Source organism: Cannabis sativa, chromosome X, assembly GCF_029168945.1.
Source record: "Cannabis sativa cultivar Pink pepper isolate KNU-18-1 chromosome X, ASM2916894v1, whole genome shotgun sequence".
Classification (NCBI taxonomy): Eukaryota; Viridiplantae; Streptophyta; class Magnoliopsida; order Rosales; family Cannabaceae; genus Cannabis; species Cannabis sativa.
The window spans coordinates 81,928,805-81,946,724 of NC_083610.1; the positions used below are offsets into that span (position 1 = coordinate 81,928,805).

General features: G+C 29.1%; 1 protein-coding gene across 1 annotated transcript; it reads right to left on the minus strand.

Annotated features, from left to right (window-relative positions):
- Window positions 1-9,249: 9,249 nt before the first annotated feature.
- Window positions 9,250-11,755, minus strand: LOC115700192 (floral homeotic protein AGAMOUS). Its single transcript, XM_030627757.2, has 2 exons — window positions 11,216-11,755; window positions 9,250-10,398 (listed from the first exon to the last, which is right to left on the minus strand). The coding sequence occupies exon 2, from the start codon at window positions 10,382-10,384 to the stop codon at window positions 9,353-9,355; it is 1,032 nt and encodes a 343-aa protein (XP_030483617.1). The 5' UTR covers window positions 10,385-10,398; window positions 11,216-11,755; the 3' UTR covers window positions 9,250-9,352.
- Window positions 11,756-17,920: the final 6,165 nt, after the last annotated feature.

Sequence of the window (17,920 nt, forward strand, 5' to 3'; positions counted from 1 at the left end):
GGTTGCGCATTTTATTTTTGATTCAAGTTTCCTCAACAAATTAAGAAAATATGACAATTTAGGGCAGTGTATAAATTAATTAGATGCAATTACATTATATATCCAATTATAATAATTGGATTGATTTGGTTGTTCGACTGGGTTTTTAAAAAAGCAATACAATTTAATGTCCAATATGTTATGAAATAATATAAAATAATATAAAATAGATGAGAAGAAAGAAGAAGATGAAGAGAGAAAGAGAAAGTGAATGAGAATTTCTGAGTTGTTTATTCCAATAGGGTGAACCCCTATTTATACAAATACAAGAGTGAGATATTAAGAAACTAAGAAAAAGGGAAACTAAGGAAAAGAGGAATGTTGATTACAATTCATGGTAATAAATAAAAGATTTGGACATCCACATAATTATTAATATTTATAACACTCCCCCTTGGATGTCCATAATAGCTGTCTTATTAAAAATCTTGCTGAAAACTTGGTCAAAGGAAAAAGAGTATAGTGTAAACTAACTCCCTCCCCCTCATTTAGGCATTTGTGGAGATCTTCTAATCGACGAATTTCGATCTTGTCTGTCGTCTTCTCAAATGTTGATGTTGGTAATAACTTTGTGAATAAGTTTGTAAGATTGACACTTGATTGAATATGTTGAACACCAATATGCATTTTCTTGAAGCGTATAAAGAAGAATTTCGTGAAATGTGTTCTAACTCTATCTCCTTCAATGTACCATCCTTTTAGTTGAGCGATGCAAGCAGTATTATCCATAGAGAATTGCTTGGGTTGATACTTCTTTATTGAGTGCAATTCATATGTTTCCCAAATATGCTATGTCAATGATCTCACTCACACACATTCTCTACTTGCTTCATAAAATGCAAGTATGTTAACATGATTTATAGTTGCCTCGTTAAAAATCTTGCCAGAAAAACCAAGTGGGACAAAATATGAGCTAGGGAAAAGAGTACAATATATATTTCATATTCATAATTATTTGCAAGTTGCCTCGTTAAAAACCTTGCCAGGAAAACCCATTGGGACAAAACCTGAACTAAGGAAAAAAGAGTGCAACATGAATATGTCTCCCCCTCATGCACATATGATCCATAATTCTTTTGGTGATAATATATCTCATAAGATTATTGTTATCACTTTTAAAATATCACCATATATAATCTTTGATCATATATTTTCTATAACTCTTCCAGAGTATGCATGGACTTCTAAATTATAGATGAGGGGTTCGTGGAACATTAGTCTTTATCCAACTAATTGCATCATTCATGTGTGTACACAACTTTGTTCATACGAAAATTTAAAATTTCAAGTAGATATGAACATAACACATTAATGGTACGACAAATTTTCATTTGTGACAATAATGGTACTCCAAGACCATATATTTATTCCATCTTGTTTTATGATCTTAATTTCCATATCAAATGATCATATATCTATAATTCTTGATACATATGAAGTACTTCAGGACTTCAATACTAATGAACAAACTTTATACATTAATATTTCTCGAAATACAAAAGAAATAAAAGTTTGTTCTTCAATTAATCAAAAACTCTTAAAGAGTCTATCACAACGTATAATTTACGTATTTATACTGCATAGACAACCATACGTATTTTTCAAACAATAATTTACTTACATGTCTTTATTTCATACAAAGATCTTTGTCATATAGTGCGCGCGACTTAGAATTTATATCACTTAAGACATGTATTAAATTCTTCTAGAATTTTTAGATAAGGCTTATTTCAAATTCTCACTATATTAGGAGCTCCAAATAAATAACATTTTGTTGCAACATTTATGTGACGCTTATAAATCCTCATAAAATATATTCCAGGCTATAATCAAATCATGATTATATTTTCTCAATATTTAAGCCTTACTTCAATCAATCTCATGTCTATGCAAACTTTGTACAATAATTCATTATGTACAAATACATATATGCAAATTTCTCATTAGAAATATTTATTTGCACACCCTACAGGTCTTACTTCACTTTATGTGAGTAAATTTGCCTGGATTGCGTCATAATATTTTGGCCAAAAATCAAAATGTATGTCGATGATTCTCGACAAATCTAATACCATGATCCTTGCTATCTCATGTTAGTTTATTGCATATGCAAACATTCAATATTTATTGTCGACAAAAATTTCAATAATTTCCTCCCATATTGACATAACTTATAGAGATCTCTTTAAATTACATATTTTTCAAATATGTTTATCATTTATAGGTACCTATATAGAATCACTTCAGGGATTCAATTATGATCAAATGTGTTATGTCTAACTTCTCTTGGGAGTCTTTTCGAGTACCGTTTTCATCACGGTTATCATTTTAATACTTTATAACATTAAGGTATCTCCATGAGTACCTCTAGATTTAACAACTTCAGGGCAAATCAAATGAACATTTATTAATAATTTCTACATTGTTCATTTACGCTTCAGGCGTTTTCAACTCATTCTATCTCAACTTTGAATAATATTGATTTGCAGTTGGTATATATCATTTTGAACTATATTGTTCTTATATACTTTGTGCAAGGATCATTTTTCAAAAATTATCATCGATCCCAACTGCTTCTCTCCCCCTGATCGAGAGAATTTTTAAAAATTGTGATATCTAATAATATTAATACACCTGTAGGGATTTCAATATATCACAATGAATCAATATCTATTTAAACTCATATATATTATATGACATTGAACTTCAGGTTCAATAACTTCAGTTTCAAGTTCAATATTATGAACTTAATTCATTTCTAAGAATGAGTCATACGTGTATAATTAGAAATACATAAATTTACACATTTTGTAAATGCATGATCATATAATCTTATTACATCGATAAGAAACTATGCAATAAAAATCTAACAATGGCTCAAGATTGTTAAGCTAGAAAATATAATTTAAATATTTTCTATGTGAAAATATATGCACATTCTTCTTTTGAGCCTTATAAATAACAATGAGAAGAATCTTCTAGTTCTTCAACAAAATTTAGTCAAATTCTTTGACAATTTATTGCATATGATTGATCATGTCAAAATAATTCAATTCATGAACTTCAGGTTCACTATAATTTGTATTTCAATGAAACTTTCAAAATGTAATGTAAATTCATTACAACATAATCATTACAAGTTTCATTTTTATATACACGAATAATATAATTATATTATTCTCCAAAACATATACACTCTTCAAGAGTCACTATTATGTTTATCAAACTTTATATTTCTTCAGGAATCACTATCATCAATTCAATGATGTGTATAATGTAAAATGTACATGACAACTTCATCATGTTGTTATAATGGTCAAATAGATATAACCATAATATATCATTCATGTTTCCTGGTATCTTTTTAACAAGTCGTCTAATTTATTAATAGACTATTCATCAGTCTAATTATCATGACTTGATATATTATATATTTAAATGTACAACCAGTACATATAATAAGTCATCTCTTATTACTTTCATAACTAGATAAAAGTTATACATCTAGGTACATACTAAGATATTTTACTACTCAAAGTAGCAATTGTATGTAAGAGTACTTCTTCAGGAAGCTTTTCAAATAATCATTTTGTGATTCTTTATCACTTTGATTATATTGGATCACTAACAAATATTAGTAAATTATATATCCACTTTTGGGAATATGCAAACTGAATTATATAGTAACTATATATATATATACATATCCTGTACTAACAATAGTTTGAAACTATTGATTTCAAGAAATAATAAAATATGTATATATTAATTTGCTTCTGGCATTACCAATATATGTGAAATCTATATTCTTTGAAATAGAATTTCATGCCTATTCATTCTCTTTAGGTAATGATATTTAAATATTCTAAATGTACAATAAGTTTGTACAATTCACATTCTATTAAATAATCAAGTATACTTTTATCTTGATTATAAGTGTGTCCGTACTACAAGTACGCGACCACTATTATTCAATTCCACACATGATATATAGATTTCATGCACTTTGATTGTGTGTGGTATCTCATCTTTTGGTTGTTTCCACTTTTTTCTGGAAATATTTGAGTAGTAAATAATGTCATTGATTATTTAAAATCATTACATTCACTTCGGGGAATGACGTTGAACAAGTAGAACATTATTATAAATTTCTTAAAAATTTATTACTTGTTCATCCATAAAAAATATAAGAAATTATTCAACAATTTCTTTTACAATATTTCAAAGAATATATGAATGCAATTTTTGCATAGTCTTCAAGATGTATGCAAAATTTAATCTTTAACATATGTCAGATTCAATAATTTCCAACATTGTAAGTAATAACAATGTATAATAACATGACTAATACGAGGAATCTTTAAAAGTGATTGACTTCAATTCGTATCATTCTCTGCAGTGAATGATGAACAATAAATACTGTCTCATGTATTTAAATAACATTAGTCATGCTCATTGTTATTCTTATACTTTAATGTTTCAATGCAATTTTTTTAACATTCTTTTTGGGTATTCAAAACCCACTATAAAATTGAATCAATAATAATCATTTTTAATGATTCTTTAGTTGTATTCACATAAATACAATCATTTTTTTTCTTCGATAAATATAAAACATTTACTTCAGAAAATGTTTGTCAAAATCTATATCGATATTAGATTATTTTTCATTGTCCTCAAAGAATACAAGAACATATATATAAATATGTATTCATCTCTTTCATTATATATCCATCAACTATATAATGAATATTACGTTTGCATAATCTTCAGGATATATGCAAGATTTTATTGAGGACGCATAATCATCAGGATATATGCAATATTTTATCGAGGATGCATAATCTTCGGGATATATACAATTTTTTTATCGATGATGCATAATCTTCAGGATATATGCAATATTTTATCGATGATGCATAATCTTTAGGATATATGCAATATTTTATCGATAATACATAATCTTTTGGATATATGTATAATTTATATAGATTTTCTCTATCATATCATAGGCACACATATATTGTAAATATTATGAATGATAAGAACATAATATATATATGAAATTAATAATAAATATATAAAAATATATACATACATATATAATATATAGATATATAGATAAAAAGAAAAAGGAAACCAAATGATTTTTGAAATTGTTTCAGTCAGATGAGTATATATATAAATATATAATTAGTGTATCGTGACTTTGAAACAATTCAAGAACTTTAACAAAATACATACATTGGGTCTTAGGCAGAGATTCATGCTTGAAGCTTGGGCAGAGACTCGTGCTGATAACGTGTTATGAAATAATATAAAATAATATAAAATAGATGAGAAGAAAGAAGAAGAAGATGAAGAGAGAAAGAGAAAGTGAATGAGAATTTCTGAGTTGTTTATTCCAATGGGGTGAACCCCTATTTATACAAATACAAGAGTGAGATATTAAGAAACTAAGAAAAAGGGAAACTAAGGAAAAGAGGAATGTTGATTACAATTCATGGTAATAAATAAAAGATTTAGACATCCACATAATTATTAATATTTATAACACAATATTATTATTTGGTTTAGATAATTAATTAGATTTAACAGTAATAAAATGTAAGGTGTAATTATTGGCTTAGTGATGCATTTTTTTTGATATCATAATAGAGTAATTATTTATTTATTGTATATAATAGTGTATATTGTAGTTATTTTAGACATTATGTTAAGTTTTGAGATACTCTAAATAATTTACTGATATTTAATTTGCAAGCGTACAACGTTGTTATAGCAAAGTTTTAATGCTAAAAAAGTTGTCGAACCCACAAGAATTGATTATTAAATTTTATTAATTATTATACTTTTTAATTTTATACTTTAATTAGATAACACAGAGTAAATTATAATTAAGAATTAAATAATAAAATAAACGCACAAACAACGATTTTTAATCATAAAGTAAAAATCTAGAGCATTAATTTTTCAATTTCGAAATATGAATTTCAATTTACTGATTATCCCAATTTATCCTATAATTTGTAGTTTCAAGAATCCTAATGTAATCTATTAACCCCTCCCGAGTGATGATAGTTAGATTTAACTTAAATTAAGTAACAAGATATCTCTATTCAATGTTAATCAATTAAGCACTCATAAAGCAATATGATTCTCTTTAAATAAAACTTATAGAATTAGTGGAATCTCTCAATCAATATTTTGGACTCCAACCAGACCCGACCCAAATCCCCCTAGGGCCCTAGCACTAAACTCGGCCTCTGACCTGAACCCGAATTCAATCCCGGACTTACAGACTTAAATAAAATTAAAAAATAAAAATGAAAATAAACTTTACAAAACACATTTTTATTTTTCAGTTTTAAAATTGAAAAACAAAAATCGTTACAGAAAATATTTTTGTTTTTCAAAAATAAAATATTTAAAAACAAGAATTTTACTTTTATTTTGTGATTAAAAAATAAAAAAAATAAAAATATTACGAAACAACACCTTAGTATATGACAGACTACAGTAATTAAACACCCATTGTTCATCAAAAGCCAAACAATTCTTACCACAAAAAAAAAATACCTTTGAGTGAAGCCGAGTTCGACAACTCTGGAATTCTTCTGCTCCGATCAATTAGTGAAAAAGGTTAAAGCTTTTCTTTGATGATTTAGTGACTAAAGAAAGCAAAGAAAAAAGGGTAAATGGCGGCAAAACCCCCAATACTTTCGTTTTGGTTTCATTAAACCCCCACAACCCAAATTTCTGCGGGTAAACCCCCAAAACCACTATTCTGTTAGCAATTTACCCTTTTCGTCCAAATTTAGCTGTTAAGTGCCAGGTTAGCTTGTCCACGTGGACACAATATACATGTGTCACAATTTTATTGGTCCACGTAAATAATTATATTAAAAAAATTAAAAAATTAAAAATCAAATTAATTTAAAATTAAAAAAAATTATAAATAAAAAATAAATAATTTTCTTTTTTTTTCTTTCTTTTTTTCCTTTCTTTTTCTTTCTTTTCTTTTTTTTGTGTGAGCAATTAATAAGTGTAAGTCCTTTTTAAAAATTATTATTGTTATTATTTTAATTGTTTTTCTATCAGGAAAAATTATATGCATTCAGTGCATTGCTGACGTGTTTTTCCCGTGTATTACTTACTAGTTTTGTTTGTTTGTTTGTTTTTTTTTTTCAATCACCATAAATCTTTTTTAATTGGGTAATTGATCCACAATTTTAGGAAGATTTGATTGAATCTTCATTTACGTGAAAATGCAATCATATATGGTAGTTTTATTTTTGTGGTCAGTCACCATAAAGACACTGAACAAAAACACAATCCAAAAGGGTGGAGTAGTGTGAGTTGTAATATTGTAATTTTTCAAATTGTAACTCCACCGAGATATTTATAAATTTGCAAAAATTATACCGTAAAAATATAATGTGGTACAGTATAATTTGATTGGTTTAAACTATCATTATTATTAAATATTATAATTAAAATTTAAAATTAATCTAATAAAATTTTAACAATATAAAAACAAATCTTATTAAAACTTTAATATTATAACATATATATATGAGTGCACTCTTAATGAGTATTACCCATGAATAGGTAAAATTAAAAATTTTGAATTTTGATATTTAATTTTTCTATCTAATTTAAAAAATCTCTCATTTTTATATCATATGGGCTGAGATTGTTCCATCGGTAAAAAAACATTTAAAAAAAAAATTTAGCAAAAAAAAAAATTAGAAAAGAAAAAGTTGAGTTTGAGTTAAATATTTTTGTATGAACATATTTTTGATATAGTGTAAAAAGAGATATTTTTTGATATTTTTTTAATTAAGTAATTAAATTAAGCATAAAAATTCAAATTTGTAATTTCATTATTCGTTATTAGATCAAAATTCGATAGTTTGATATTTTTAAAATTAATATTTATAATTAAATTTGTTTAAAAAATAATTTAATATATACATATATTTATCTTTATATGAAAAATAAAATAAAAATCATATTGTAAAATTGGTAACTTTATAATATATAGTGCGTGCTGTTTGAACTGCAATTATTAAATTCAAAACTGCGCTGCATTGCACGATTTGACAAAAATACAAACCACAACCGTACCACAAAAAATTTTAAACTACATTTTTATACAATGCGGACAGTTTGTACTGTAGGCGGTTTGATGAACACCCCTACTTAAATACAATAACTACTACAACATAGTACCTCTCCCTTTGAATTTCAATATTTTGAGCCTCTTTAAAATCTGAAGGTCAAAAGGGATTTGATGTGTTTGTAGGCTTGTAGCATGGCTTGAAACAATTTCCTAAAAAGAAAAGAGAAAATGCTAACCAAAGTTGTCAAAAGTATATATTATACACAACATAATAGAGAAATAAAGTATAGATATATCAACACTTAAAACTACAAGATAGATTGTTGCTCCAACATGTGAGACATAATTGGGTTGGGGTCTACAACATGTAAAACACTATACTATATAACATATATGATCACTCATTATTGGCTCCATGGCTATATAATAAAGCAATTCAGAAGGATTATATCCATAATTTGTCTGACAAAAAGTGTTTGTCAACATAGAGAAGAAACTATTATGGTAACTACAGAAAAAATCAGATTTAAAAAAAAAAAAAAAACTTCTCATCCATAAATTGATCTATATATGTATTATTAGGAAATAAATTTCATGGATTGTAAAATATGAGGCATTCACTTGAGGCTCTTAATGCTATAAATGTTGTACTTAAGTTTTAGCCAATTAGTTAAGCTCAATTACATACTTTATCTCTATGAATCTATAATCGATACAAGTTAAAATATCAAATCCATGATAACAATTTTTATTTTTTTTGCAAAAGTTAAGTAGAATAACCTATATGAATATAAACAGAAGAAAAAGATCCATGTTAAGACATCGTGAGAACTGAGAACTTCAAATACAACCTATACAAATATAAAGTAGTTCCTAATTACATAATAAATTAATCAAATTATGTAATCATATTGCCTATTTAAACTTAAAAATGATAACCTTTTGTTTCTTTTGATCATTTCAGATGGTCATACAAAGAAAGGAGGAAGAATAAATTTACCAAAATCAAAACAATAACAAGCCCATCAAAATTTGTTTCAATTAAAAATGAGTACCTCAAAAATTAATTATTTTAATCTTTCGTTGTATGTGAAATAAAAAAAAAATCAGTACCATAATAACAAAATATCATTACTTATTACATCATAGAGACAGATAAACAAAAATTAAAAAAAAAAAAAATCAAAGCTAATCAAACATGATTAAATTCTCTAATGAATCACAATGTGGGGACAAATCCCATAATGGAATAGCCTGATTGTAATGCCATTCAGTGTCAACCGTCGAGCTAGGCATCAATGGCAGTAGTGTTTGGCTCACATTGTAATTTTGGTGTTGCATAGGCATAAGAGGATTGTGAGACAACATCATTCCATTCTGATCATTTTGGTGCAGCCCTGCTCCTACTCCTCTTTCAGATTCCAACACAATGTTGTTGTTATGTTGATTAGCTTGATCTTCTAGAAGAAGATTATTACCATTATAGTACTCATCAATTGCATAATCAAAAGGGTCACAGTTGTTGTAATGATAACTCATGTCAAACGACAAGCTTGGATTGAAGGTAAATAGAGGAGCCTTTGAAGAAGAAGAAGAGCTAGACTGATCATAAATCCAAGGCATTTGATGCTGTTGTTGTAGTAGAATTTGAGGCTCGTTATCGTTGTAATAAGGAAGCTGATGATCATTAGGAGAACAATATTGAACACTACAACTACTCATGAATGGATCTTGCATACCAAAATTGTTATAATGGTTGAGATGAATCAAATGCCTCATTCTCTCATTCACTTGTTCAATTTTGTTATCCAGATCAGAAACAAATTCAACAAGTTGATTATTACTGAAACTTGTTGTTGATGTTGAAGGAGTATTAGTAGTGGAAGTTTGATCTAATTTCTCTATCTCTGTGTTGACTTTCTTGATTTTTTCCTTTATGAAATCTGCTATGGTATGGAGTCTTTTTGAGTCTGGCTTTTGAGCCATAGCAGTTTTGTAATCATTGATGAGAGACCTAATCTCATGAGGATTCTCAGGCCACGTGGCTATAGGATCTGAGGATTGGTTCATAGAATCATAGACTATTAAGCAAACTTTAACATTGCAAAGTGTGCTTAATTCATAAGCTTTCTTGATTAGACAACTTCTTCTCTTCAAAAATGTCATTCTTCTTGCTTTGACTTTTGGTATCAATTCCAGTGGTAATTTTCCACGTCCCATCTTCACTTTCTTTCCTAGTATGCCAAAAAAAGTAAAATTCAATAACTCTTTAAATATTTTAATATAATACAAACATATATAAATAAATATAACAAGCACTACTATATCATACTCTTTTTTACAAAAAAAAAAATAATATTCAATTTTTATAATTCAGATTATATTATTACTGAAAAATCTATAATTTATTTGAATTAAAAACTAAATCTCAATAAAAACAAACAGTAAAGAAATTTATTTTTATTATATTCTTTTTTCATAAAAGGAAATTAAAATATAAAATATAAACACTAAACTAAAATGCAATACAAAAATGAGCATGAACACATCTGAAAATATTAAAAACCTAAAGAAAAAAACTTTAAATGAAAAATTCATTTCGAGTACAAAGTTATATAAAAAAGGAATATGACATTAGTTGAAGTTCAAATACAGTAAGCAAAATTAACAAATGTATACATATAAGAGAAACATATTAATAACAGCATTAACATCCTATTAAATGAGGGCTCTTTCAAATAAAAAATGATGGGAAAGGCTTAAAAAAATCAAATTTTTAGGTCTTCCTTTTCGTTATGAAAAGGGTAACCCTAAGAAAGTGCAAATTAAGAACAAAACCCTGCGATTTTTATACAGACAAAAATTCGGAGAAGAGGAGCAAAATACAGTAGAAGTAAAACAATATGGAGACAAAGAACTACAAAGCCCTAAACATCTCAGAGAATTTTCGATGGAGAAAAAATTTAGGCAAAACTACCACGTAAATGTTGAAGAAGGAAAGAGGAAGCAGTTGCCAAAACAATGGAAAAGATATAAATTAAAGTTCTTTACCTGATGATATGGAGGGGCGAAGAATTGAGAAAACCCTAGCAGATTTCAACGGAGGCAGACTGTCCCGAGTTTTTCACAACCGAGTTTTGGGGCTTGGATTTTGGGTTTTATAGGAGAGACCAAATTACCCAACCAGCCCTTAAACACTGGTATATTGATTTCACCCCCTAGGTCAAGTTTTCTGGGTTGGTTTCTTTCCGGGTTTAGTGTGTTTTGACCAAGACTTATTTTTCTGGGGTTAGTGTTTCGGGTAAAACAAGTAGAGAAGAGCCAGAAAAATCTTAGAACCCTACCCTAAATTTTGAAACCCTAGAAAACATCATCACCATTGTTTCAGCTGTAGCAAGAAGAAGAGAAGTTTGAAAAAAAAATTGAATTTTTGAATAGAGATAGTGGCTGCCGTGTATTAGCTTTAGGGTTAGAAAATATAGGGAAACTTACCGTTAGTTTCCCAAAATATACTATGTAAAAAAATAGCCGTTAAAATAGGATGTAAATTTACCAAAATACATAGCTTTTATAGTTGGGCTGCTATTGTGTTTGGGCCGAATTACTCTTGTGAGAAAATAGTCTTTGACTCTTGTTGGTTGGCTGAACAAATAAGTTAGGGTAGAGGTTGTTTGGTTATGTTTTCAGTTTTTAAAAGAGGAAATTACACTCTATACCCTTTTCATATTGTCCTCTTTCATTTTTACCCTCTTTTTTAAAGTCTATCATTTTTACCTCTTTTTTTAAATATTGTACCAATTTTGCCCCTGTCACTTCAAGATACTCTCCATGTGACTCTCTTATGTCAGGGTATTTTGGGTACAATACATATAAAAAGAGGTATGTTTCAAATAAATATAAAATTAGAGGCAAATTTAGTTAATTGATTAATAAAAGAGGCATTTTTCAACTTACCCCTTTTTAAAATGGTTTTTTTTTTTTAAAATATACTTAAAATACAAAATAATTATAAAAATAACTTAACAAATCTCAATTACAATAATGTCTTGCCACGTCATTAAAAAATACTTTAATTCTAAAATAATATGTCTGAAATGAAACTAATCCCGAATTTAATTTTCCTGTGTTTCGTAAGTAACCTTTTAGGTTACTTATAATATTGATAAGAAACTAATAATTTTTTTCATAAAAAAAATATCACTTTTATATTATGTAATGTGAGATACAGTTTGGTTACCTCTAAAACTGATGTATATACACTTTAATAATTAATTAATTAATTACGTTATATTAATACATTTGAGTAACTTTCAAATTTATTTTCAAAACTAATAAGTTATCATCGAGTAAGCTACCATTTTAGTAAACTGTATTTAAAAAAATATATATATATATATCATGAAAATGTTTAAGTCAATCATATTTTTTAAATATAAATTAATATATGTATTTGAATAGTTAAATAAAGAATCAAGTTACAAATAACTTTTAAATTATTACAAATAAGATACATTTTTTTGGACAAATTAGTTATGATTTCGATAAGATACCAATTGGTTACTTTTCATAAAATAATAAATTTTTTAATAAAAAGATGATGATTAGACCAAATATTCTATAATCAGATATGTCTGTACTCATATATGTTAAATAAACTTATTAGTTTATTTTTGGATATTGTTGCATATTGAAACAAATTTTCATTCTTTGTTTACATTTTTTGTATAGCCTAGCATCATATATGGTAATAAATCTATTAGTTTATTTTGGCGTATTGAAACAAATTTTTATTTTTATTTTTATGTATTTGAACAATAATTCATTTCATTTCATAGCCTACCAATATACATGTCAATAAACCTACTAGTTTCTGTTTGTTGGAATAAGATTTTATTTTTTTCAATACAAATTAAATTATAGCCAAACATAATGATATACGCCAATAAACCTATTAGTCTATTTTTCATATATTGGAACAACAATTTATTTTGAGTTTTAAACATAATGTGTGCCTATAAAATAACAAACTAATTAGTCTATTTTTCTTCCAGGTTGAGACATCAAATTTGGTTGTATACAAAGTACATGACTGTAACATGTCTTACAGACTTACATACTAAACCTGGATAATAATATATGCACTTGTCAAAGATTTAAATATAATGAGATGTCTTGCTCACATAAAATGTCTTGTTCATAAAATTATTTGGCATATATGGCTATACTATGCCTATACTCATACATACAAAAGTTTATTTTGGCATATTGAACTAAATTTTCATTCATTGTTTACACAGTATTCTTTTTGTATAGGCTATACTATTGTATATACTAATAAATCTATTAGTTTATTTTGGCATATTGAAACAAATTTTCATTTTTCTTTTCGTATATACTAATAAATCTATTAGTTTATATTTTCCAGTACAGAGTAAACTATAATCAAACATAATGATATACACCAATAAATTTATTAGTATATTTTTCATATATTGAAACAACAAATTATTTTTCAAACACAATCTATCATCATGTATGTCTATAAAATAATATTTTTTTTAGATTCAATCGAGTAACGACATAGTTAGAAATTCTTTTTAAAGTTAAAAATAAAAAAGAAAAGGAGAAAATAGAAAATGATAAAAAGAGAAAAAATAGGTAAATAATGTATCCTTAAAAAATAAACTTAAAGTAAATAAATAAATATTAATAAGAGTAATTTGCGGCATAAATACCTAAGTTTATCTTTTAGTTGCAGATTAATACCTAAGTTAAAATTTTGGCAGTAAAAATACCTTCTGTCATACTTTTGGAACTTCCGTAAGTATCTGGCCGTTAAGTGTCAGGTCAGCCCCAAATGTCAGTCACTCATTGGTCCAAATCACTTATTTTTTTTTAAAAGTAAAAATCATTTTAAATATTTAAAAAAATAAAAAAATAAAACTGAATTAAATAAAAAAATATCAAAATCAAAACAAACCTAAATCTAATTTCTTCGTCTACTGAGTTCAAAAGAAGAAAAAAAATTGCTTCGTCTACCTCGGCACCGACGGACGAGAGGGAGAGTCTTCATCGCGACCTCTCTTTCTTTCTCGACTTCTCTCTCTCTCTCTCTCTCTCTCTCTCTCTCTCTCTCTCTCTCTCTCTCTCTCTCTACGCAGAGCCAGAGAGCAACTCCGACAGTCTATGGTCCTCGAGTTCTCTCCATTCCCTCTCTCCTCTCTTTCTCGACCTCTCTCTGCTCAGAGCCAGACGGAACGACTCCGAATTTTACCACCTTGAAAACCCCTAGATCTATATCTCTGCCTCTCTTTCTCTCTCCCTTGGGATCCTTCTCTTTGTTTCTCTTTGTGCGAACTGACATAGATTTGGCTAAGGTATTGGCAGAGATTTGGGCATCGACGGGAGTCATGGGTTCTATCGTAAGAAATTTTGAATCTGAAGAAATATAAATAATTTTAGGAAAATTTGAAGTTTCATTTTGTAATTTTGAGATATGAGTGCAGTTGATTTGGTTTTATTTTATATTAGATGTATATTTTTACCGGATTTTATTTCTCACCATTAAGATTCTTTTTATGAATTTTGGTATATAAATCTGAATTTTGTTAGTGTATTCTGTTTTATTTTGCTGAGTAATGAAATTTTGGATTCTGCTTTGGTGTTTGTTCCTGGGGTGTGGCTTTCCTGGGGTGTGCGACTGGAGATTGTTTCCTGGGATCCGTTTGGTTTCGGGGTTGTCATTGTGTTTGGTGTGCGATCAGCCCAGGAAGATAACGCTGGAGTATATTTATCATAAATATATTGTTCCTGGGGTCATTGGTTTGTCTTACTGTTTGTTTTTATGGTAAATATATTCATTGTTTGTTTTTGGGGTTGTCATTGATTATAAATGAGTGATTTGTTTTTCCTATTACGGGTTTGTCATTGGTTTGTTGGTGTGGGATAAGTGCTGGGCGGTGGTAGTAAAAAAAAATTATACTTGATTTAATTTTATTTTTTATATATTTTTATTTTAATATTTTTTATTTTAAATAATTTTTAATCAATTTTAAATAAAAATATAAATTAAATAATTTGGACCAATCAAACCGTGACACCTGGACAGTGACATGGCACTTAACAGCAGGTACCTACAGAACTTCTAAAAGTGTGACAGAAGGTATTTTTACCGCCAAAATTTTAACTTAGGTATTAAACTGCAACTAAAAGATAAACTTGGGTATTTATTCCGCAAATTACTCTATTAATAAACTTTTACTCTCACTTTAAATAATTAAATAATTTTTATATATATAAAAAAAACTAGTATCTAATATTGTACAGTATGTATTTTTTTGTAAGCTATTAGACGTGATGGTATGTGACATTATCAGTTGACATCAACACCACATCAACAACTACCATGCATGTGTTGAGAGTGACTACAAATCCCATAGACTGATAGATATAATGTGAAAATTGATCATGACGTCAGCAAACAATAAGCAACTAAATACTTTGAAATTAAAAACAGCAAAAACTCATAACAAGAAAACAGAGAAAAGTGTTTTTATTTTATTCTGAGAAAAAGTGAAAATACAGTAGTATACAAAGAAAGAAAAGGAACTTTATATATAGCTCAGCCTAAGTCGGTTACAAACAAAGAAAAGGAAGAAAGAAACCTAACTAACTAACCACTAACTGATTTCCTAACAGTTTTCCTATAACAGAGGAGCAGACTAAAGAATACAAGGGGAAAAAGATATATATTACTGATATATACTCCAGAGGGGTATAAGATTGTGTATATGTATTCTTTAATACCCCCTCCTCAAGATGGAGCGTGTATATCATAAATGGACATCTTGGAAATATGGGAGCTCAAAATAGGAAAGGTTAGTGGCTTGGTAAAAGCATCCGCCAATTGGAGTTTGCTGGATATGGGAATGAGCCTGATTGTTGAGTTGTTGATCTTGTCTCTGATGAAGTGACAGTCAAGCTCTATGTGTTATGTGTTTGGTCCTTTCATGAAAGGTTGGGTTGTTTGCAATGTGGATAGCTGAGTTGTTATCACAGTAGATGAAGGCTGGATGTGGTTGAGGAATGTGAAAATCGTGTAACAGGTATTGTAACCATGTTATCTCACTAGTAGTTGCAGCCAGAGCGCGATATTCGGCTTCAGCTGAGCTTTTGGAGATGGTAGGCTGCTTTTTCGTGCGCCAGGAGATGAGACAATCTCCTAAGAAGATGCAAAAACCGGTAGTGGATCGCCTTGTAATTGGGAAAGACGCCCAATCAAAATCAGAGAAACCACGAAGGTGTAATGTTGATGACTTTGAGTAGAGAAGTCCCTGTCCAAGATTTCCTTTAATGTAGCGAAGCAGATGGTGCACGGCTTGGAGGTGTGTAGTGCGAGGATTTGCCATAAATTGACTAAGAGAGTTTACGGCAAATGTGATGTCAGGTCTAGACAGAGTTAGGTACAAGAGTTTCCCAACAAGCTGTCGATAATGAGAGGGATTTTCCAATGCTTCACCATCTTCATTGTCAAGTTTGAGTTTGGGATCCTTAGGTGTCTTACTAGGCTTGCTGTTTATGTACCCAGAATCTTCAAGCAATTGGAGTGTACATTTTCTTTGGGAGAGAAATAGGCCTTCTTGAGCTTGTGCCACTTCGAAACTGAGAAAATATTTTAATTTTCCAAGTGCTTTGAGCTTGAATTTATGGTGTAAGGAGATTTGTAGCTCGTGAAGTATATTGATTTTTGGTCTAGTTATGACGATGTCATCCACGTAAACTAAGAGAGCGATGAAGGTGTCTTCGGTTCCTCTAGTGAATAAGGTGTAATCGGCTTGAGAGTGTTTGAACCCTTCTTGCATTAAGGCATCTGACAACTTCTTATACCACTGTCTAGACGATTGTTTGAGGCCGTATATTGACTTGTGTAGCTTGCAAACCAGATTGCTTTCTGCATTAAGAGAAGAAGGAAGAATTAGTCCTTGTGGTATGGACATGTAGACCTCTTCATTGAGATCCCCATTGAGAAAGGCGTTGTTCACGTCTAATTGTAAAATATGCCACTTTTTGATAGTAGCAACAGCAAGTAGCAATTTAAGGGTGACCATTTTAGCAACGAGAGAAAAAGTATCAAAGAAGTCTAATCCTTCTTGTTGCGTATAGCCTTGCGCAACAAGACGAGCCTTTAACCGTTCTACACTCCCGTCACTATTATACTTAATCTTGTAAACCCATCTACATCCTATAGCCCTCTTGTTAATTGGAAGTGGTACTATGGTCTGATATGAAAGAAGGCCCCACGGATATTCGAAGAACTTTTCTGCGTTTTCTACTAACTTCAGCATATCCGACCATATATAAACACCCTCAGCCCTTGATAGTAGCACACCTTCAACAAATGCACACAACCCCAGCTTGTACACATCGTCGGCCACATCGCACACCTCAAAAGCAAGCCAAAGGGTTTTGAAAGTGACCCGTTTGGCATTATTCAGGTAGTCCCGCAATATCCGATCAGACTCACATAGTGTAGTAAATTCTTCAGTCGAGGGGCCACCACTCATCTTCAGGCCAGTGATCAATCCAAACTCAGACCTTCCAAATCTGGCCTCGGTTTTACCCACGTAAAACCAGACTTCATCATTTTTTACCTCACTCAATTTCATTTTCCTCAACAGCAGTTGATGCACAATGACCCTGGAAAATTTCATTTCATTCGCATTCCAAAAAACTCCAAAAGGAGTTTCCTTCACCCTC